This window comes from Rhinoderma darwinii, chromosome 7 (assembly GCF_050947455.1).
Source record: "Rhinoderma darwinii isolate aRhiDar2 chromosome 7, aRhiDar2.hap1, whole genome shotgun sequence".
Lineage (NCBI taxonomy): Eukaryota > Metazoa > Chordata > Amphibia > Anura > Rhinodermatidae > Rhinoderma > Rhinoderma darwinii.
Genome location: NC_134693.1, coordinates 141,520,505 through 141,543,333, shown reverse-complemented (window position 1 = coordinate 141,543,333; position 22,829 = coordinate 141,520,505). Strand labels below are relative to the sequence as shown.

The 22,829-nt window shown below is 47.6% G+C and overlaps 1 protein-coding gene and 1 long non-coding RNA gene across 2 annotated transcripts in view; one reads left to right on the top strand and one right to left on the bottom strand.

Annotated features, from left to right (window-relative positions):
• Positions 1-8,372, bottom strand: part of LOC142656901 (uncharacterized) — a 44,827-nt gene extending 36,455 nt beyond the window's left edge. Inside the window, exon 1 of the long non-coding RNA XR_012849774.1 lies at positions 8,021-8,372. This is a non-coding gene — a long non-coding RNA (uncharacterized LOC142656901). The remainder of the gene's footprint in view (positions 1-8,020) is intronic.
• A 10,189-nt stretch (positions 8,373-18,561) lies between these two features.
• LOC142656898 (histone-lysine N-methyltransferase SETMAR) lies at positions 18,562-22,547 on the top strand. The gene is made up of 2 exons (XM_075831882.1): positions 18,562-18,701; positions 21,354-22,547. Exons 1-2 carry the CDS (start codon positions 18,618-18,620, stop codon positions 22,125-22,127), a joined length of 858 nt encoding a protein of 285 aa, XP_075687997.1. The 5' UTR covers positions 18,562-18,617; the 3' UTR covers positions 22,128-22,547.
• The last annotated feature ends 282 nt before the right edge of the window (positions 22,548-22,829 follow it).

The following is a 22,829-nucleotide window of genomic DNA, read 5'->3' as shown; positions in this document are numbered from 1 at the left end:
AAACCGAGACGCAAAAAGAGATCTAGAAAGTGTAAAGAAAAAACATGTCAGGACTCAGATCCCAAATCATGCAGAGCCGCTGTATCTAAGCCTATCATGTGTGATACTGTCTGCTGAGCTGTGTATCTAATCCTATCATGTGTGATACTGTCTGCTGAGCTGTGTATCTAATTCTATCATGTGTGATACTGTCTGCTGAGCTGTGTATCTAATCCTATCATGTGTGATACTGTCTGCTGAGCTGTGTATCTAATCCTATCATGTGTGATACTGTCTGCTGAGCTGTGTATCTAATTCTATCATGTGTGATACTGTCTGCTGAGCTGTGTATCTAATCCTATCATGTGTGATACTGTCTTCTGAGCTGTGTATCTAATCCTATCATGTGTGATACTGTCTGCTGAGCTGTGTATCTAATCCTATCATGTGTGATACTGTCTCCTGAGCTGTGTATCTAATCCTATCATGTGTGATACTGTCTTCTGAGCTGTGTATCTAATCCTATCATGTGTGATACTCTCTGCTGAGCTGTGTATCTAATCCTATCATGTGTGATACTGTCTGCTGAGCTGTGTATCTAATCCTATCATGTGTGATACTGTCTGCTGAGCCACTGTATCTAATCCTATCATGTGTGATACTGTCTGCTGAGCCGCTGTATCTAAGCCTGTCATGTGTGATACTGTCTGCTGAGCCGCTGTATCTAATCCTATCATGTGTGATACTGTCTGCTGAGCCGCTGTATCTAATCCTATCATGTGTGATACTGTCTGCTGAGCTGTGTATCTAATCCTATCATGTGTGATACTGTCTGCTGAGCCGTGTATCTAATCCTGCCATGTGTGATACTGTCTGCTGAGCTGTGTATCTAATCCTCATGTGTGATCCTGACTGCTGAGATGCGTATCTAATCCTATAATGTGTGATACTGTCGCCTGAGCTGTGTATCTAATCCTATCATGTGTGATACTGTCTGCTGAGCCGTGTATCTAATCCTGCCATGTGTGATACTGTCTGCTGAGCTGCGTATCTAATCCTATCATGTGTGATACTGTCGCCTGAGCTGTGTATCTAATCCTATCATGTGTGATACTGTCTGCTGAGCTGTGTATCTAATCCTATCATGTGTGATACTGTCTGCTGAGTCGTGTATCTAATCCTATCATGTGTGATACTGCCTCACGATTACCACCTAGTACTACACTCCCCATCAGGTAACGTTATTATAAATACAAGGTTTTTCTCGGCCCTCGGTGAATGTGATATTTCTTCCCTGATAATTCCCGGCGGTGGTTGTTGTTATTATTCGCGGTTTTGTGCCTTTGAGTCGGGGCCATGCCGCGCGACGGATGATCAGTGCGGTGTAATTACGACCTGCGAGGAAGATGAAGGAGGGTCCATGCGGATAAATCACAAATATGACTAGAAGTGATGACAATAATGAGCCCCCTGAGCAATGGAGGAGCAAGGAGCCGAGAGATGAGGAGGGGGCGGGTGATGAGGAGGGGGCGGGTGATGAGGAGGGGGCGGGTGATGAGGAGGGGGCGGGTGATGAGGGGGCGGGTGATGAGGAGGGGGCGGGTGATGAGGAGGGGGCGGGTGATGAGGAGGGGGCGGGAGATGAGGGGGCGGGTGATGAGGAGGAGCCGAGAGATGAGGAGGGGGTGGGAGATGAGGGGGCGGATAAGGAGGGGCGGGTGATGAGGGGGCGGGTGATGAGGGGGCGGGAGAGGAGGGGAAGGGAAATGAGGAGGGGAAGGGAGATGAGGAGGGGAAGGGAGATGAGGAGGGGGCGGGCGAGGAGGGGAGGGGGCGGATGAGGAGGGGAAGGGAGATGAGGAGGGGGTGGGCGATGAGGAGGGGCAGGGCGATGAGGAGGGGGCGGGCGATGAGGAGGGGAAGGGAGATGAGGAGGGGGCGGGCGATGAGGAGGGGCAGGGCGATGAGGAGGGGGCGGGCGATGAGGAGGGGGCGGGCGATGAGGAGGGGAGGGGGCGGATGAGGAGGGGAAGGGAGATGAGGAGGGGGCGGGCGATGAGGAGGGGCAGGGAGATGAGGAGGGGGCGGGCGATGAGGAGGGGCAGGGAGATGAGGAGGGGCGGGCGATGAGGAGTGGCAGGGAGATGAGGAGGGGGCGGGCAATGAGGAGGGGCAGGGAGATGAGGAGGGGGCGGGCAATGAGGAGGGGCAGGGAGATGAGGAGGGGGCGGGCAGGGAGATGAGGAGGGGGCGGGCAATGAGGAGGGGGTGGATGAGGAGGGGCAGGGAGAGACTTACAAGGTCAAACACCTGCAAAAGTCTTAAGAGGGGTCTTCCAATTGTTTAAAGTGCAGCTAAAGGTTCGTCAAACTTCTGACGTGTCATAGTGAGATATAATAGTGACATGTCAGAAGTTTGGATTGGTGGGGTTCGAGCACTGAGACCCCCACCAATCACTAGAATGAAGCAGCTGAAGGTCTCAGTGCTCGGACCCCCCACCAATCCAAACTTCTGACAGGCCCCATGGACACAACCGTAAAAAATCTCTAATTGTGGACCGTAATATGGTACGCAATTACGGTCCCACTCAGTTTGCCATATTGTTATGGATGGAGATCCGTGCTGAAAAAATGACAGAACTCGTCCTATTGTCAGTAATTACGGCACAGACTCCCCATAGAAGTCTATAGGAGCTTCCGAACGGCTACTGATGTGCATGGGGCCTAAGATGGTAATAACCCTTTAAATACTCTGTGCTGCTGGGGACACTGCCTTGTAATTCATTCTGTTTCCCTTTAAATCCTTCATGCACGTTAGATCATCAGAGCATTGGGATAGCAGGGCCTGCGGGATCCATAGTTATGGGGTCACTGTGATAGAGAAATAATGCCGGAGCTGAAGACGTTTTGCAGACATCTCGGAGGAGACGGCGGCTTTGTAGCGGATGAATGTGAGGATCCTCCCGGCGCAACACAATCTCTCCCCCGGCGCGCCGCATTCTCTTCAACAACATTGTTATATTGGCTCCATGAAAGCTCCGGCGAGACGGACGATTCTCTGGGGGAAAGTTGGGGACGTGCTGAGCTCCCCAGCAATAAACATCATTATAGCGAAACCTGGCGCCGGCGCTAGGACGTCTGAGGTCACAGCGGGGGGTGGGGGCAGGAAAGGCAGCGAGGGGCAGGTACCCCCTCCCCCGGAGCCTGGAAGACGCTGGGAACCTTCAGTCAATCACAGGGGAAGTGGCAGATCTCAGATCAGTCGCAGGTGGAGCAGCAGAGACAGCGGAGAACATCCGACCTCAACGAAACGCCTCCAGAATTATAAGGGCTTGTTCACACGTAACGGATTTGTTGCAGAAAATTTCCGCAGGTCAATTTGTGGACTGAGTTTTCGGCTTAGTGTGGATGACATTTGTTGGATCTCACCCACTTTGCTGCTACCGTATCCGCTTCGTATTTTCTGTCCGCAATTCCGTTACATGTAGACGACCCCGAAGAACAATTCCAGCGTTTATCTTACACCGAACTACTAGTCCGAGCTCTGCAGAGAGGGTCTCCCCAAAACACACCAAAAACCTCCTTGTAAACGTTCTTAAGATCCAAACAATTTCTAATAGACTTTGCATTTAAATTCCACACCATTTTCTAAGATCTCTGCTTGCTGTTAGTGAATGGGAGCATTCTTGTTTACATCCAGAGGCTGAGAACCTGTACATGTGCAATAAGTACAAGTGTATATCCATTCTAAACAATCCTCTGAGAGCTCAACAGCCTGGACTCCAGACTGATACATTGTAACAAACAAGATAAGAGAGATTTATGCTACTGCTGAGACTGGATACAACTGTAGCAAACCCTCAGTGGTGAGAAGTATTACATCAAGACTAGATAATCCTCCGCAGGCTAAACACTGCAGCGCCATTAATCTCTCTCCTGGACACCCGGCGGATTGCTCATACTTGCACTGATACATTGTAACAAATGGCACAGGATTTTGACTTCTGGGTGTAAAGAAGTATAGGCCTAATTCACTGACAGCAAGCTAAAATCTTGAAAAATGAGGAATTGAAAGACAGTCTGTTTAGAGAGATGCAGAACTTTTCATTATATACATAAGACTGGACAAGCCCTTTAAATATTTGCATTGTAGGAACACTGCTGACACACGGAGTTATGGCTTATATTGTGTCTGAGGGGGCGGAGCATGACACTGAAATTTAAAGAATACCCAAAACAAAATCCCTGTGTCATGCTCCGCCCCCTTAGGCCCTGCACTACATATAACACAGTGTATCAGTTTTGCCCGGCGTGTTCCTTTAACCTGTATTCCGTATACGGTCTGTCCCGGTTCTCTGGGCGGTGGACTCAGATCGCAGCATCGTCTCCGCAGAGAATGTTGGAAGTCGCTCCGTTCTCACATTCATACATGTAAACCGCAGATCCCGACTGAACACACCAGTCGCCTGCAATCATCTGTCACACTGATAAATAGGCTCCGCCCCCTGCGACACTTTTATTTTATCATAGAAATAGATAAATTTCTGTTCCGAGAAAGTGCGATTACCGCAGGAACAGATTGTTCTACATCCAGGAGAGGATGGATGAGAGCGCAGGATGTATTTATAGATCTCCTGACTTGTATATGCAAATTAAGTCCTACTTTATACATCCACTGCACATCCAGAGCTGCAAAATATATTCTGCTGCTTTCCTGCTAGCTCTCAGGCTACATGAACTCTTCCTGCACACCCTGCTCTTTCTGTGTCTGTACGGAACATTCTCTGTTGTGCTGCATTGTAGGAAAATTGGATTACCAATAAGAATCCAGAAGAATTGTAATTGCAGCTCTGGATGTGACTGGAGCAGAAGATATGATTTAACTCAACATTATATGTATATAATCATTTTTTTCTTCTTGTAATGTTCCCATTCACTGTCAGCAAGCAGAAATCTTGAAAATGAAAAATGGAAACATAAGTCTGTTAGAAAGTTGCAGATTCTTTCATTACACAGTGATTTAGCTTTAATTTACATAAAAACTGGAACATCCCTTGAACACCCTAAGCCCCTCCCTCTCATACAGCCACGCCCATTCAGGGAGAATAAATTGCAGCTTTTCTAGTTTGAGGATTTTTTTTTCCATTTTCTCATTATCATGGAGTCCGGACTAAAGACGTAAATAGAGACAACGAAACGTTACCCAACCGACCGCAACACGAGAGATTTGCAACTACTTAATGAAACTATTCTCCACGGGGACAATCACTCCCATTCTTGCGGACATCGTCTTGTGCAGGACCCTTTAGGCCAGGATCACACATGCAAGTTTGGTGCAGTTTTTTGGATCAGTTTTTTGAGCCAAAGCCAGAAGTGGATCCAATAGGAAGGAAAGGTGTAAAGAAAAGACTGAAGCATCTCCGTTCTTTTGCGTCCACTTCTGTGCATGGCTAGAAAAAACTGCACCAAAACTGCATGTGTGATCATGGCCTTCGGCAGATCTTCCCGTCATCGCAGCTGAAGTTTTATAAGATTATAATGTTCTGTGGCCGCGTCATTAATCATCAGACTTCACTGGCTCAGCCAAATTCTGTAATTAGACAAACGAGGTCTCGATGGTGAAATTTCACAGCGGTTTATTAGTCCTAAACAGATTGTGAATTGTGGAAATCTCCAGACGTGGGGTCTGCGGGGAGTCGGGGGTCTCGTCTTCTCCACGCGGTTGGAGGATCGCGTTGCCGGGGAACTGCTTGTATTAGAGGATAAGGTTTATACAATAAAGTGATATGAGGAAAATGCGAGCGCTCTGCACACAACACAAGCTGCGTAGTCTGCAGCCAACCATTCAAAGGGGTGCAATCATGTTATGTCCAAATATAATATATAGTCATTTTATAAATACATTGCTTCATTGATTTTATATATATACTCCAGTCACATCCAGAGCTGCATTTACGATTCAATTGGCTGCTGTTTGGAATCCATCAGCTCTGTGGATAGCTTACCTGATCTACTACAATTTACCGAATTACATTGTGGGAAATGCAGTATTTTCTACATGAAACGAGTGGTATGTACACTGCATCTCCCACAATGCACCGCAGCGGAGTATGAGGGCAGACCATGAGAAGGACATATGAGGTCCTAAAGCTTGTGAGACAATAAGGGTATGTTCACACACCCTATTTACGGACGTAATTCGGGCGTTTTCGCCCCGAATTACATCCGAAAATACGGCTCCAAAGCGCCGGCAAACATCTACCCATTCATTAGAATGGGTTTTACGATGTTCTGTGCCGACGGTCATTTTTTTTACGCGCTGCTGTCAAAAGACGGCGCGTAAAAAAGACGCCTGCGTCAAAGAAGTGCCTGTCACTTCTTGAGACGTAATTGGAGCCGTATTCCATTGACTCCATAGAAAAACAGCTCCAATTACGTCCGTAATGGACGCAGCGAAAAACGCCTGCACATGCCATTACGGCTGAAATGCCGGAGCTGTTTTCTCCTGAAAACAGCTCCGTGATTTCAGCCATAACAGACGCTGCCGTGTGAACATACCCTAATAAGAAATAAGAAGAATCAGGAGGAGAATGAGGAAGATGATAGTGATGCTGATTGTGGTAGTAATGATGATGATGGTGGTGGTAGTAGTGATACATACGGATAGTAATTATGATGATAATGACAATAATGGTAGTAGTAGTTGAAGTGATGATGGTAGTAATGATTATGATGGTGATAGTAGTGATGCTGCTGATTATGATGATAGTGGTGGTAGTAGTAATGATATGGATAGTAATGATGTTGATAATTATGATGGTGGTAGTAGTGATGATGATGATGATAGTTTGGTGGTGGTGATAGTGATAGTAGTGATGCTGCTGCTTATGATGATGATGGTGGTAGTATTGATGATAGTGATAGTAGTAATGCTGCTGCTGATGGTGGTGGTGGTAGTAGTAGTGATGCTGCTGATGGTGGTGGTGGTAGTAGTGATGCTGCTGATGATGGTGTTGGTAGTAGTGATGCTGCTGCTGATGGTGTTGGTAGTAGTGATGCTGCTGCTGATGGTGGTGGTAGTAGTGATGCTGCTGCTGATGGTGGTGGTAGTAGTGATGCTGCTGATGATGGTGGTGGTAGTAGTGATGCTGCTGATGATGGTGGTGGTAGTAGTGATGCTGCTGATGATGGTGGTGGTAGTAGTGATGCTGCTGCTGATGATGGTGGTGGTAGTAGTGATGCTGCTGCTGATGATGGTGGTGGTAGTAGTGATGCTGCTGCTGATGATGGTGGTAGTAGTGATGCTGCTGCTGATGATGGTGGTAGTAGTGATGCTGCTGCTGATGATGGTGGTAGTAGTGATGCTGCTGCTGATGATGGTGGTAGTAGTGATGCTGCTGATGATGGTGGTGGTAGTAGTGATGCTGCTGATGATGGTGGTAGTAGTGATGCTGCTGCTGATGATGGTGGTAGTAGTGATGCTGCTGATGATGATGGTGGTAGTAGTGATGCTGCTGATGATGGTGGTGGTAGTAGTGATGCTGCTGATGATGATGGTGGTAGTAGTGATGCTGCTGATGATGGTGGTGGTAGTAGTGATGCTGCTGATGATGGTGGTGGTAGTAGTGATGCTGCTGCTGATGATGGTGGTGGTAGTAGTGATGCTGCTGCTGATGATGGTGGTAGTAGTGATGCTGCTGATGATGGTGGTGGTAGTAGTGATGCTGCTGCTGATGGTGGTGGTAGTAGTGATGCTGCTGCTGATGATGGTGGTGGTAGTAGTGATGCTGCTGATGATGGTGGTGGTAGTAGTGATGCTGCTGCTGATGATGGAGGTGGTAGTAGTGATGCTGCTGCTGATGATGGTGGTAGTAGTGATGCTGCTGCTGATGATGGTGGTAGTAGTGATACTGATGATACTTCCCTCGCAGTCTTCCCAGATACCGGCTGTATTTTTAGCTGCTGGATATTATTGATGCCGCGCTATTAGCCACATTAGGAATGCAATTAAGATAAAAACAAATAATGAGCGGCGTAATTACCCTTGAAGCTGCCGAGAGAATGTGCTGGTAACATCTCATCTCCTCCCCGCAGTGTGCGCGGCCCCGGGAAATCCGCGCAATGTCCGCAATCTGCTCCGGTGCCATCCTGCGCCGCCACGAGAGTCAGAGCACAAAGCGACAAACACGTCCATGACCGAGTCATCACACATCTAAATGCTCTACATCAGTACAGTGTCCGGTGTAAACACTACATCTCCTACAATGCAGTACAGCACAGCATGCCCTGCACAGACACTTATCCAGCAGTCACAAAAGACAATCCAAGATATTGCAAAAAAAAAATGTCACATAATAACTAAGAGAATAAGGGCGGATTTACACGAGCGTGGGCGTTTTGTGCGCGCAAAAGGTACTTAACAGTTCCGTGTGCCATCACCATATGATGCTCGGTTGTGTGATTTTCGCGCAGCCGCCATCATTATGACACTCTGTTTGTATGTTTGTAGCACGTGGTGCTTTTCTGTTTTCATTCATAGTTTGCCTGCTGTTGCGCGAATCACGCACGTCCCACGGAAGTGCTTCCATGTGCTGCGCATGATTTTCACGCACCCATTGACTTCAATAAGTGCGTGATGCGCGAAGAACGCAGAAATAGAGAACATGTCGTGAGTTTTACGCAGCGGACTCACGCTGCGTGAAAATCACGGACTGTCTGCACGGCCCCATAGACTAACATAGGTCCGTGCGACGCGCGTGAAAATGCATGGACGTATATCACGTTCGTGTAAATCTGCCCTAACAATGTAAGGCCATGTTCACACGTGGCAGAATTGCTGTTGAGTTTCGCTCTGGACAGTCCGCAGTGGAATTCTGCAGCCGCCGTTTTTTACTTTCATTTCTATACATTTTTAGGAAACTTAGTTCAGACGTTGCAGAAAATAACTGCAGAAATCAGGCTGCGGTGCAGAATTTCCCTCCGCAGCAGATCATGACGTTGCAGAGAAGAAGTGGAATTTCACTGCGGATTTCAGCCTTTGCAATGCAAAAACTGAAATGTGTGGCTCGTCCGCTGTGATATCTGCAACGTCTGAATTACCGGTCACATATGCAAATGTTGCTGCAGATTTGTTGCGTAATTGCCCCAAATCTGCACCAACATTTGCAGCGGAAAAACTCTGCCTCGTGTGAACATGGCCTAAGGCGTCACACACAGACACAGAGACAGAACTTTACTTATATTATGCCAAACAAAGCAATAAATAAAGTGCGTTCCAGCGAATATAAATATACAAGACAAAGAAGCAACAAAATATATAGAAGAAAAGAAAAGGAGTGGGCACGGTGGGCCCCCGGGGAAAGCTCTGCAGCGTGCCAGGACTATCTCAAGGGGAGTAGCGTAGTCTCTGGTTCAAAGGAGCGTACCACCCCCCCCCCCTTGTGGGGCACCACCTACTATACGCTTCATGCCCCACTCACCACAGGTAGTACAATACTCTCTGAAAGACCCCAAGTCTCCCTTATAAGCCAGTGAGTACATCATGTGATCGCCTGCTCTTAGGATTGCACATAGTCCTTGTACCATGTTACAGTGGTAGAACCAACAAAAATGAACTCCTTCCTTACACAAGGGCAGTAGAGGGACATGAGCTCCTGCAGCCAGCGGAATTCTGAATGCAGCTCTGGATATCACAGAAGTATAATACACCATAAAAAGGGGTCATGGTTTTCTTATGTATTATCTGCGGTGTTACATAGGACTGCAGGTTACACCTACTACATTATCTGTACTCAGGGAGTTATCACTGTGTTATCTGTGGTGTTACATAGGACTGCAGGTAACATCTACTACATTATCTGTACTCAGAGAGTTATCACTGTGTTATATGTGGTGTTACATAGGACTGCAGGTAACATCTACTATATTATCTGTACTCAGAGAGTTATCACTGTGTTATATGTGGTGTTACATAGGACTGCAGGTAACATCTACTACATTATCTGTACTCAGAGAGTTATCACTGTGTTATCTGTGGTGTTACATAGGACTGCAGGTAACATCTACTACATTAGAGTTATCACTGTGTGTTATCTGTGGTGTTACATAGGACTGCAGGTAACATCTACTACATTATCTGTACTCAGAGTTATCACTGTGTGTTATCTGTGGTGTTACATAGGACTGCAGGTAACACTACTAAATTATCTGTACTCAGAGAGTTATCACTGTGTTATCTGTGGTGTTACATAGGACTGAAGGTAACACTACTACATTATCTGTACTCAGAGAGTTATCACTATGTTATCTGTGGTGTTACATAGGACTGCAGTTAACACTACTAAATTATCTTTACTCAGAGAGTTATCACTGTGTTATCTGTGGTGTTACATAGGACTGCAGGTAACATCTACTACATTATCTGTACTCAGGGAGTAATCACTGTGTTATCTGTGGTGTTACATGGGACTGCAGGTATCATCTACTACATTATCTGTACTCATAGAGTAATCACTGTGTTATCTGTGGTGTTACATAGGACTGCAGGTAACATCTACTACATTATCTGTACTCAGAGAGTTATCACTGTGTTATATGTGGTGTTACATAGGACTGCAGGTAACATCTACTACATTATCTGTACTCAGAGAGTTATCACTGTGTGTTATCTGTGGTGTTACATAGGACTGCAGGTGTCATCTACTATATTATCTGTACTCAGAGAGTTATCACTGTGTTATATGTGGTGTTACATAGGACTGCAGGTAACATCTACTACATTATCTGTACTCAGAGAGTTATCACTGTGTGTTATCTGTGGTGTTACATAGGACTGCAGGTAACACTACTAAATTATCTGTACTCAGAGAGTTATCACTGTGTTATCTGTGGTGTTACATAGGACTGCAGGTAACACTACTAAATTATCTGTACTCAGAGAGTTATCACTGTGTTATCTGTGGTGTTACATAGGACTGAAGGTAACACTACTACATTATCTGTACTCAGAGAGTTATCACTGTGTTATCTGTGGTGTTACATAGGACTGCAGGTAACATCTACTACATTAGAGTTATCACTGTGTGTTATCTGTGGTGTTACATAGGACTGCAGGTAACATCTACTACATTATCTGTACTCAGAGAGTTATCACTGTGTGTTATCTGTGGTGTTACATAGGACTGCAGGTAACACTACTAAATTATCTGTACTCAGAGAGTTATCACTGTGTTATCTGTGGTGTTACATAGGACTGAAGGTAACACTACTACATTATCTGTACTCAGAGAGTTATCACTGTGTTATCTGTGGTGTTACATGGGACTGCAGGTGTCATCTACTACGTTATCTGTACTCAGAGTTATCACTGTGTTATCTGTGGTGTTACATAGGACTGCAGGTAACACTAGTACATTATCTGTACTCAGAGAGTTATCATTGTGTTATCTGTGGTGTTACATAGGACTGCAGGTAACATCTACTACATTATCTGTACTCAGAGAGTTATCACTGTGTTATCTGTGGTGTTACATAGGACTGCAGGTAACATCTACTACATTAGAGTTATCACTGCGTGTTATCTGTGGTGTTACATAGGACTGCAGGTAACACCACTACATTATCTGTACTCAGAGAGTTATCACTGTGTTATCTGTGGTGTTACATAGGACTGCAGGTAACATCTACTACATTAGAGTTATCACTGCGTGTTATCTGTGGTGTTACATAGGACTGCAGGTAACACCACTACATTATCTGTACTCAGAGAGTTATCACTGTGTTATCTGTGGTGTTACATAGGACTGCAGGTAACATCTACTACATTAGAGTTATCACTGTGTTATCTGTGGTGTTACATAGGACTGCAGGTAACACTACTACATTATCTGGACTCAGAGAGTTATCACTGTGTTATCTGTGGTGTTACATAGGACTGCAGGTAACACTACTACATTATCTGTACTCAGAGAGTTATCACTGTGTTATCTGTGGTGTTACATAGGACTGCAGGTAACATCTACTACATTATCTGTACTCAGAGAGTTATCACTGTGTTATCTGTGGTGTTACATAGGACTGCAGGTAACACTACTACATTATCTGTACTCAGAGAGTTATCACTGTGTTATCTGTGGTGTTACATAGGACTGCAGGTAACATCTACTACATTAGAGTTATCACTGTGTTATCTGTGGTGTTACATAGGACTGCAGGTAACACCACTACATTATCTGTACTCAGAGAGTTATCACTGTGTTATCTGTGGTGTTACATAGGACTGCAGGTAACATCTACTACATTATCTGGACTCAGAGAGTTATCACTATGTTATCTGTGGTGTTACATGGGACTGCAGGTCTCATCTACTACATTATCTGTACTCAGAGAGTTATCACTGTGTTAACAGTGGTGTTACATGGGACTGCAGGTGTCATCTACTATATTATCTGTACTCAGAGTTATTATATTGTACACTAAAGAAACAAATGACAAACTCAACTCTGCTACATCTGTGTGTATATGTGCATAGTTCTATGTGAGCAGCTGAATCCATTACTTCTAATCCCCGGGGACACATTTCCCTTCATTCTCTGACAATACGACTATTAAAAGGCATCCGCACCAACCTGCCTGATCACCGGCTGATAACAGAGGTCAACAGCTTGCAGTGAGGCAGATAACGCAGCTTTCTTCTAATCTCTGAACGTTATATATTTGTGAATGTCACCAGATGTGATGTTTTCTCTTCCTGGAGGCGGAGCACGTGACGGCGCTAATTCTGCGCACGGCATGGAATGAAACCTGCGACATTGTAACTTCTGCCGCGTCCTTGTATATTTATTAGGCCTCGTTTACACGAGCGTGATATACGCGCGTGCTTTTCACGCGTGCCGTACGCACCTATATTAGACTATGGGGCCGTGCAGACAGTCCGTGAGTTTTGCGCAGCGTGAGTGCGCTGAAAAAAACTCACGACATGTCCTATATTTGTGCGTTGTTCGCGCATCACGCACCCATTGAAGTCAATGGGTGCGTGAAAATCAAGCATGTCGCACGGAAGCACTTCCGTGCGAACTGCGTGATTCGCGCAACAGCTGTCAAACTCTGAATGTAAACAGAAAAGCACCACGCGCTTTTCTGTTTACAAACATCCAAACGGAGTGTCATAATGATGGCGGCTGCGCGAAAATCTGACAGCCGCGCATCATACGCTGATGACACACGGAGCTGTTAAGTGCCTTATGCGCACGCAAAATGCCGCGTTTTTTGCGTGCGCAAAACGCACACGCTCGTGTAAATAAGGCCTTACATTGTACATGTGGGTAACACAATGAATAGAGATCCAAGCAGCAGGGACGTCCGGCCCAAACAGGGGCTCAGGTATCCATCAGAAAAATGGCGCAAATACTCACAAAAACATCCATCTGTACGTGTAATGGTACGATATTTAATGATTAATTTCCCCCCTATTGTCATTTCCTGTGGCCATTGTATCAGTTTAAGAGGCGTGGCTAAATGTGCGACATTGTATCATGAGAAAAAAGTCCCAGCGCCAATAATGGCGAATGTGTACGATAATCCGGATCTACCGGACAAGGTTTCTTCCAGCTCAAGAAGTAACAATGTTATATAAATAAGTCACAGATGGCGCCAATTATGTATCAAAAGACGAAAGCTTCATAAAAGTGGCGCTATTGATCCCCGGATACTGCGCAGGAATCATCCCGGGGTTAAAACCACATTTCAACCGCAACGTCTGAATGGACCATCGAGGTACATTTACATGAGATGTTTTTGTCGGCGCAGTAGAAATCGTATCACAAACCACAAAAACGCCGTAAACGTACCGAAAAGCGGCTGAAAATACGGAGGCTGAACGCCTCCAAACATCTGCCCATTGATTTCAATGGGAAATATGGCGTTTCGTTTCCACGGGGTGTTTTTTAGGCGAACGTTTGTAAAAACAGCGCGTAAAAAAAACGCCCTGTAAAAAGAAGTGCATGTCACTTCATGGGCCGTTTCTCATTGTCTCAATAGAAAAACAGCTCCAAAAACAGCCGTAAAAAAACGCATCAAAAAACGCTTGATGCTTTAAAAACGGCTCCGTATTTTACAGCCGTTTTGCGTGTGAACATACCCTAACGATATTGTGAGCGGCGGATGAATCGCCGGGGGCGCCTCTGCAGCGGAGACGTCTCGTTAGGTTCCTGAGCGGACGACCTTCATCACTGACCCGTCCTCTATAGAACCAGCTGCTACAACCCCCATTATTCTTCTCCCCGTGGCTGCTGGATTTCCCTAGATACAGAACAGGAGATTACTCATTGGGGGCCCTCGGCAGGACATATTGGGGCCCTTCCTCCTATCTCCAGACCAAGTGCTGCCTTTCCATCCATCTCTATCTAATGTTACATAGAATCCCATAGACAAGTATTAGTCTCCCATCATTTCAGCACCCTGGACAGTGAGCAGCGATTACACTGTGACTGCAACTCGGCTGCATTGTCTAGTGGAGTCTGAGGTAGTCTGAAATCCACCTCCTGTCTCATGAGAGGCTCAGGCTGCTGCTCTGTCCTTCCTCTATGCTTTACACTGTCTTATTGCTCCACTAGGACACAGCTATGATTAGTGACTTCAGCTTAGTTGCATTGTCTATTGGAGTCTGATGTAGTCTGAAATATACTTCCTGTCTCATGAGAGGCTTTTGCTGCGGAGCTGTCCCTCCACTGTGCTTTACACTGCAGCTCTACTTGATCAGATGTGCTCATACACAGCAGCAGAAGCTCAGCAGGGAGTCAGTGCATAGTGAGCGGATTTTCATTACAGCAAGGACAGAAGATTATAAAACCACAAGTAATTAAACCCCCAGTGAGAAGAGAAACTGCTGCACATAGAGGGGAGGAGCCATAACAAGAGGGAGGAGCTTGGGGAGCGGCTTTAGTTTATGTTTCAGGACTTTAGAACTGAAGATGTTCAATATAAATTATGAGTTTGGGGGAAGATATTTACCTGCACACAGTGGACTTCCTGCCCAGCATAAGAAGAGGAAAAAAAAATCCCTGTACATAATTCCTTAAATCGTTTCTTAAATGTATCCATTGCTGGGAAAGTTGGATGATAACCAATATAGACGCCAATACAGCTCCCGCAGCGACTCTTCACCCAACTTTTACCAGACCCCTGAGTGGCACAACGGTCTAGTTATGAAGCAATGGACGATGTATCACTGCATAACTCAGCAGGTTTACCATTCAGGAGTCTGGGAAAGCTGGGTGTCACCCCTGTGGGTGCTGTATAGAAGCCCCACAAGGAAGTAGGTGATCCAATGCTGCCCATAATGAGTCGCCCGGGGGCAGAGCGATGTCCTGTAGTTAACAGCTGAATTCTATCCTCCAGGTTTATTGAGACAGAGCCTGGTTCTGTAAATGTTACACTACAACCCCCTCTCCAGTACTGGGGGGTTAATCCTGGGCTGGATCGATCGCTCGTGACATGGTTGAGCGGGGATGTGCTGCTGACACGGATGAAGATGGGCACTACATGCTGACGGAGCTCCTCACTAGAGATGCAGCAACATCAACAATTCTGCTGCGGCAGCAACTGGAGCCGCGAACTCTGCTGCGCCGGAAACTTTTTATACGCACTTAGCAGAGAGGAGAGCGTTATATAAGGTCAGTGCGGGTTCATCGAGCTCCTGTGCGGGTGCCAGGCACGTTACATTACTGCAGTATACCACCTGCTGCCAGACCCAGTAAGAGGGTTCAGCTCGTTCACCCAAAAAATCTGGACGAGTAGCGAGGTCCCCTCCCCCGACACGTCTGTTTTATTAAATACTCGTTCCCCATGAAATAACAATTCTGGAGCATCTTTTCTTCGAACTCTGTGAGGTGCTGTTCCTCAGTTATTCCTCCTAAAAATGTATGAATAAATTGACAACTGAGTGTTCCTATTCCCCTTGTCGTAGACGCGTGTCCCTGCAGGGTCTGACTCTGAGCTCTGATTGGACATTGTTAGACTGTGTAGGGACGCACGCCAACTGGTACCCAGTTATCAATTTATTAATATATTTCCCGGAGGAATAACAGAGGAATGGCACAACATACAGTTCTAAGAAAAGGGGCTCTAGAATTGTTATTTCATGGGGAATACAATTATTTACTAAAACAGACGTCGGGAGAGGTGACCGGTCCCCTTTAAATAGCAATCCCCTCATTTGGATATCACCCGAGCCGCAGTCACCACATAATCACATGCTGGACTGTTCCGGACCCTCAGATATTTCTAGTTCTCAGTTTTCCCTCACTTGGAATCATCCCATTGAAAAAAACCACAGTAAATCTCTCCCCAGCCTGAAATGTCTGATAACAGGGAGCAATAGATTGCAGTCACTTGCAGTGTGCCGGAGATGAACTGTATGTTTACTGTATAGCATTGGCTGTAAATCCCCGGCAGCGACCAGGTGAGAGATTTAATTTTTTTTTGCGATCCAGAGGCATCGCAAACCTGACACTTCTCACAGCTGAGGGTTTGTTACAATTGTATCCAGTTTAGACAATCCTCAGTGAGGTTAAGACATCAGCAGCACAAATCTTGCTCCTGTCCTCATAGTTTGTTACAATGTATCAGGGCAGATAAAGTCTATCAGTCTGGAGTCTAGACTGTTTATCTCACAGAGGATTGTAACAAACCCTCAGCTGTAAGAAGTATTAGGCCTGCACAGGTTTTCAGATTCTGGGTGTAAACAATCATATTTCCACTTAGTGACAGCAAATAGAGCTCTTGAAAATGGTGAAGAATGTTGTAGTATATTTTATAATACAATGATTATTTATAAAACACTTGAACATGTTATACACACGGTGATATTTATATTGTTAGAAACCAAACACAATTAGTTACAAAAGTATCAATGTGAAGAAAAGTATCCAGTTACCATGGAGACCAAATGCTGCAAAACAAGGCAAATCACACCCAGCAGAGCGTTCACCTTTCCTGCCATCTACTGGTAACTGCACAGTATTACAAGGGAATTTACAGAGGCAGCCAATCATTTATCCTGATTCACAGTAGTAGGGTATGTTCACACGGCCTATTTACGGACGTAATTCGGGCATTTTTGCCCCGAATTACGTCTGAAAATAGCGCCTCAATAGCGCTGACAAACATCTGCCCATTGAAAGCAATGGGCAGACGTTTGTCTATTCACACGAGGCGTAATTTACGCGCCGCTGTCAAATGACGGCGCGTAAATAGACGCCCGCGTCAAAGAAGTGACCTGTCACTTCTTTGGCCGTAATTGGAGCCGTTATTCATTGACTCCAATGAATAGCAGCGCTAATTACGGCCGTAATGGACGCGGCGTTCAAGCGCCTGCACATGCCGGTACGGCTGAAATTCATCCCCGTAATTTCAGCCGTAACGGACGCCCTCGTGTGAACTTACCCTTAGGGTATGTTCACACGGCGGGGGTCCGTAACGGCTGAAATTACGGGGATGTTTCAGCCTGAAAACATCCCCGTAATTTCAGCCGTACCGGCATGTGCAGGCGCTTGAACGCCGCGTCAATTACGGCCGTAATTAGCGCTGCTATTCATTGGAGTCAATGAATAGCGGCTCCAATTACGGCCAAAGAAGTGACAGGTCACTTCTTTGACGCGGGCGTCTATTTGCGCGCCGTCATTTGACAGCGGCGCGTAAATATACGCCTCGTGTGAACAGACAAACGTCTGCCCATTGCTTTCAATGGGCAGATGTTTGTCAGCGCTATTGAGGCGCTATTTTCGGGCGTAATTCGGGGCAAAAACGCCCGATTTACGTCCGTAAATAGGCCGTGTGAACATACCCTTAGGGTAGGTTCACGCGGCCAAATTACGGACGTAATTCGGGTGTTTTACGCCTGGAATTACGTCCGAAATTACGGCTTGATTGCGTTGACAAACATCTGCCCATTGAAAGAAATGGGCTGACGTTTGTCTGTTCACACGAGGCGTTGCTTTTCATTGGAGTCAATGAATAGCGGCTCCAATTACGTCCCAAGAAGTGACAGGCACTTCTTTGACGCAAGCGTCTTTTTTACGCGCCGCCTTTTGACAGCGGGGCGTAAAAAAAATGATCGTCGGCACGGAACATCGTAAGACCCATTCAAATGAATGGGCAGATGTTTGCCGACGCTTTTGAGCCGCATTTTCGGACGTAATTCGGGGCTAAAACGCCCGAATTACGTCCGGAAATAGTGTGTGTGAACCCAGCCTAAGCCACAGTCATTCAGCACACACGTCTCCTGAAATACTCTGTGCTGCTGTGCTCCTTCCACTGTGTAATTCTCTGTCTGTGTCCTCTCTGATCAGCATGGGAAGTCACACGCGTTTGGGATTATTTTTTCTTTCTGGAGACTTTGTGTAACTTTTTCCAATGTTGTAGGAGTTTTTGTGCAGAGCTGTTAATGTAAGGAGTCTAAGACTGCACAAGACAAGATGACAATGTTCTTACCAAGATGCTGGGACTTGTAGTTCTCCTGCTGCCAGCAGCTTCTATTATATCAGCAGATCACAGAGATGTAATTCCGCTCCGTCCCAGCAGAGGGCGCCAGAGACCAGAAGACGACCGGAAGCTGCGCCGCATGTAGCCGCTCACCGAGCCATGGAGCCCGGAGACGTGTGCGGAGGAGAGGAGGCGCTGCCGGTGCCTGTGTGCGGGACATGGACGCAGCTGCCGGACTTCCAGGTGAGATGGACGAGCGCTTCACAGAGCTGGATGCAGAGGAGCGCGGAGCATGCTGGGAGCTGTAGTCCTTTCTCAGTCTCCATGAGTTACACCTGCGATTGCTCTACATAAAAGCCAATCGCCGTGATGACACCGTGCCCCCCCCCCCGTAACCGTGTGAACGCAGTGCCCCCCGTAACCGTGTGAACGCAGTGCCCCCTGTAACTGCAGGGCCCCCGTAACCACAGGGCCCCCGTAACCGTGTGAACGCAGAGCCCCCCGTAACCGTGTGAACGCAGTGCCCCCTGTAACTGCAGGGCCCCCGTAACCGCAGGGCCCCTGTAACCGTGTGAACGCAGAGCCCCCCGTAACCGTGTGAACGCAGTGCCCCCTGTAACCGCAGGGCCCCCGTAACCGCAGGGCCCCCGTAACCGTGTGAACGCAGAGCCCCCGTAACCGTGTGAACGCAGTGCCCCCCGTAACCGTGTGAACGCAGTGCCCCCCGTAACCGTGTGAACGCAGTGCCCCCCGTAACCGTGTGAACGCAGGCCCCCCGTAACCGTGTGAACGCAGGCCCCCCGTAACCGTGTGAACGCAGGCCCCCCGTAACCGTGTGAACGCAGGCCCCCCGTAACCGTGTGAACGCAGGCCCCCCGTAACCGTGTGAACGCAGTGCCCCCCGTAACCGTGTGAACGCAGTGCCCCCCGTAACCGTGTGAACGCAGAGCCCCCCGTAACCGTGTGAGCGCAGTGCCCCCCGTAACCGTGTGAGCGCAGTGCCCCCCGTAACCGTGTGAGCGCAGTGCCCCCCGTAACCGTGTGAGCGCAGTGCCCCCCGTAACCGTGTGAGCGCAGTGCCCCCCGTAACCGTGAGCGCAGTGCCCCCCGTAACCGTGTGAGCGCAGTGCCCCCCGTAACCGTGTGAGCGCAGGGCCCCCCGTAACCGTGTGAGCGCAGGGCCCCCCGTAACCGTGTGAGCGCAGGGCCCCCCGTAACCGTGTGAGCGCAGGGCCCCCCGTAACCGTGTGAGCGCAGGGCCCCCCGTAACCGTGTGAACGCAGGGCCCCCGTAAACGTCTGAGCGCAGTGCCCCCGTAACAGTGCCAGCCAGATTTCTTAGAACAGTGTGAACGCAGGGCCCCCGTAACCGTGTTAGTTTTGCCTTTGAGCAAAACTGAAATGCAATAAACAGTGTGACCTCATCATGTGACATCACAGTCATCACGCGGCTCCTCCCACTGCGGAGGTGATTTGGTCAGATAACACATTGATCGGGGTGAATCACGGCCATTGAACGGCGCGGCGCTGCCTGCGGATACAGATCCGGGAGATGTAATTATAAGGTCCGGTTGTCCGGAGCGCGGCCGCCTGCGCAGTAATTCTACGTTCAGACGCGAAATCAAAAACAGCTGAAAACGACCAAACTGCGGGGGACGCGGCCTCTGATTTTCAGTCGTTTTTGGAGCTGATTTTCTATTGACACAATAAAAAAACGGCTCCAGAAGGGACATGAACATATTTTTACGCGCCGTTCTTTCAAATGGCAGCGTAAAAACCGCCCCGTCTGAACGAAACGCCGTTTTTCCCATTCAAATCAATGGGCAGATGTTTGGAGAGGTTCAGCTTCTGCTTTTTCGCCGTTTTTCTAGGAGTTTACGGCCCAAAAAAAGCCTGAAAACCCTGCGTGTGAACATCCCGACACTTCACAGTCGCGCTTCGGAAAGACGTACTTCTCCATTTTCTGCCCCTTTATCTTCCCTCAGATCCTGGCGGATAATAAGATCAGGCAGTTGTAATACACGTGAGGGGGAGGGGTGTGCGGAGCCCCGGACTGTAGACAGGACCCCGTTTCCATAAAGGGTGACGGCCTCGGGGGGGAATGTGGAGAGATCTGCACACAGAAAGCCATTGTCTCACCCAGCACAAGACGTACGGCGGCGCCGCGGCTGCAGGGCATTGTAAGCGATCCCAAAGCCCCGCCCCTCCATATACGAGTGATAGTCTGCACCCTATATCACCAGTCACCGTCATTCACCAGGATTTAAAGGTACAGCCGCCCCAATCAGATGTCACGCAGCGTTCACGGTGATCGCATCAGGATTGGTCGCCGTCTCGGAGAATTTTATTTATCATTTTTAACATCTCTGCTTGCTGTCAGCGGGAACAACCCAGTGACTAAAAACCTGTACAGATCTAAAACTTCTCACAGCTGAGCGTTTGTTACAATTCTATCCATTCTGCAGTCCAATCCTGAGATGAGCACCGCAGCAGCACAAATCTCCCTCCCGTCCTGCTAGTTTGTTACAATGTATCAGTGCAGGGACATTGTATCAGTAGAGGATTCTCTAGACTGAATACAATTGTAACAAAACCATCAGCTGTGAGAAGTAATAGATCAGAACAGGTTCTCAGCCTCTGGATGTAAATATGAATGATTTCATTCACTGTCAGCAAGCAGAGATCTTGAAGAGGACTGACCTGTTTCTTGTAAGATGTCGGTCATTTGCTTATAAAGCGGGTACAACAGTCCCAGGGACAGAAGCGGACAACTCAATTATTCAAGGTTTTCATGATCTCCTTTGATGGCAATAAAAGGGGCGGAGCCATGACAACCGCTGATGCACAGTAATGGCGGCAGGTCAGTTATATCTGAGTCTCTCTGTTTCTCGCACAGTACGCGGCTGAGCTGGTTGCTGGTCCTGGGGCAGAGTTGGACCCAAGTGAAGTCACCATCCAGGGCTGTGAGTGCCCGGAGCCCCGCTGCCCGCCCGGGGGCTGTGCCTGCCTGCCTCATGGGGATAATTACCATCACCGCCGGTTACGCGGCAGCCAGAAGCCTGTCCTGGAATGTAACGTCTTGTGTCGCTGCGGGGAATCTTGTGCCAACCGAGAAACGCAGCATGGACTTCAGTTCCAGCTCCAGGTGTATCAGGTGCCAGGGAAGGGGTGGGGTCTCCGCACCCAGGAGATCATACCCAGCGGGCGATTTGTCTGTGAGTATGCGGGTGAGGTCCTGGGTGCGGAGGAAGCGCGTCGCAGGATACGGTCGCAACACCCTCATGCCAATAACTACATCATTGCTGTACGAGAGCATCTCCACAGCGGGCGCGTCCTGGAGACGGTCATAGACCCCACCTATGTAGGCAATATCGGGAGGTTTCTAAATCATTCCTGCCAGCCTAACCTGGTCATGGTGCCAGTGCGTACCCACTCCATGGTGCCCAGGCTGGCATTGTTTGCTGCCCGGGATATACCAGCTTGGGAGGAGTTATGCTACGATTATTCAGGAATTGCTTTTAATTGTACCCCCAATAGCGGGTTGTTAAGCGGGCACAGTCAGGACATGGAAACGGATAGAAGCCAACGCAAGAAGTGTCTGTGTGGCACTGCCCCCTGTTCTGGGTATCTGCCCTTTGATGCCACACTCTATAAAGCAGGGAGCCTCTGACCAGACACATCCGATGCCCACTGCATTAACTGTGCCAACCTACGTTGTCTGCCCGCTACACACCTGGACTATATGGCAAAAGTGTACAGAAATTTCAGCAATTGTGGGCGACGCCAGACACAATCCAATCACATGACGGAATCTGAAGATAATTGGACGGATAGTAACGAATTGTCACTTTTGCTTTATTTATATTTTTCATATTTTTGGTTGTACAATAAAAATCTGGGGGAGATTGGTAAGATTTGATCTATACAATCGTCTAATTGTCCAGGTATATATCGGATTGTCCATTTACATTTGAACAGACGGCCGAGGATCAGACCATCCAGAACCAGGTGGGGGGTCCCAGAAGAGAAACACTCGGGTTCAGCAAAGAGAATTAATGGCAAAAAGGAAATAAATCTCCATTTTTATTTATTTTCTATGTATTTTATTCTTTTGTTCTATTTTCGGTGCCGGATTCTCAGATCTGATACATTTCTTTGTCTATGTCGATGCTGATTGTGTTGGTTTATCCTCATTCCCCTCCCCCGGCACGCGCTGGTTTTCTATCGGCTTCTATTGCGCAGTGAATGTCTCTTCCTCGCGTCTTTGTTCCCGAGTACAATGTCACGTCTCATCCTGCGGGGGGCAGATCCCGGCAGCTGCGGCTCATCATAGACGCTGCTTATTATAGCACAGGAGGCGGGAACATTTCCA

What these genes read in the sequence shown, in the direction of transcription:
- LOC142656898 (XM_075831882.1), top strand. Translation starts at nt 18,618, where the DNA reads ATGGAGCCCGGAGACGTGTGCGGAGGAGAGGAGGCGCTGCCGGTGCCT. An exon ending in CGCAGCTGCCGGACTTCCAG is followed by an intron (nt 18,702 to 21,353) that starts GTGAGATGGACG and finishes TTTCTCGCACAG; the next exon opens with TACGCGGCTGAGCTGGTTGC.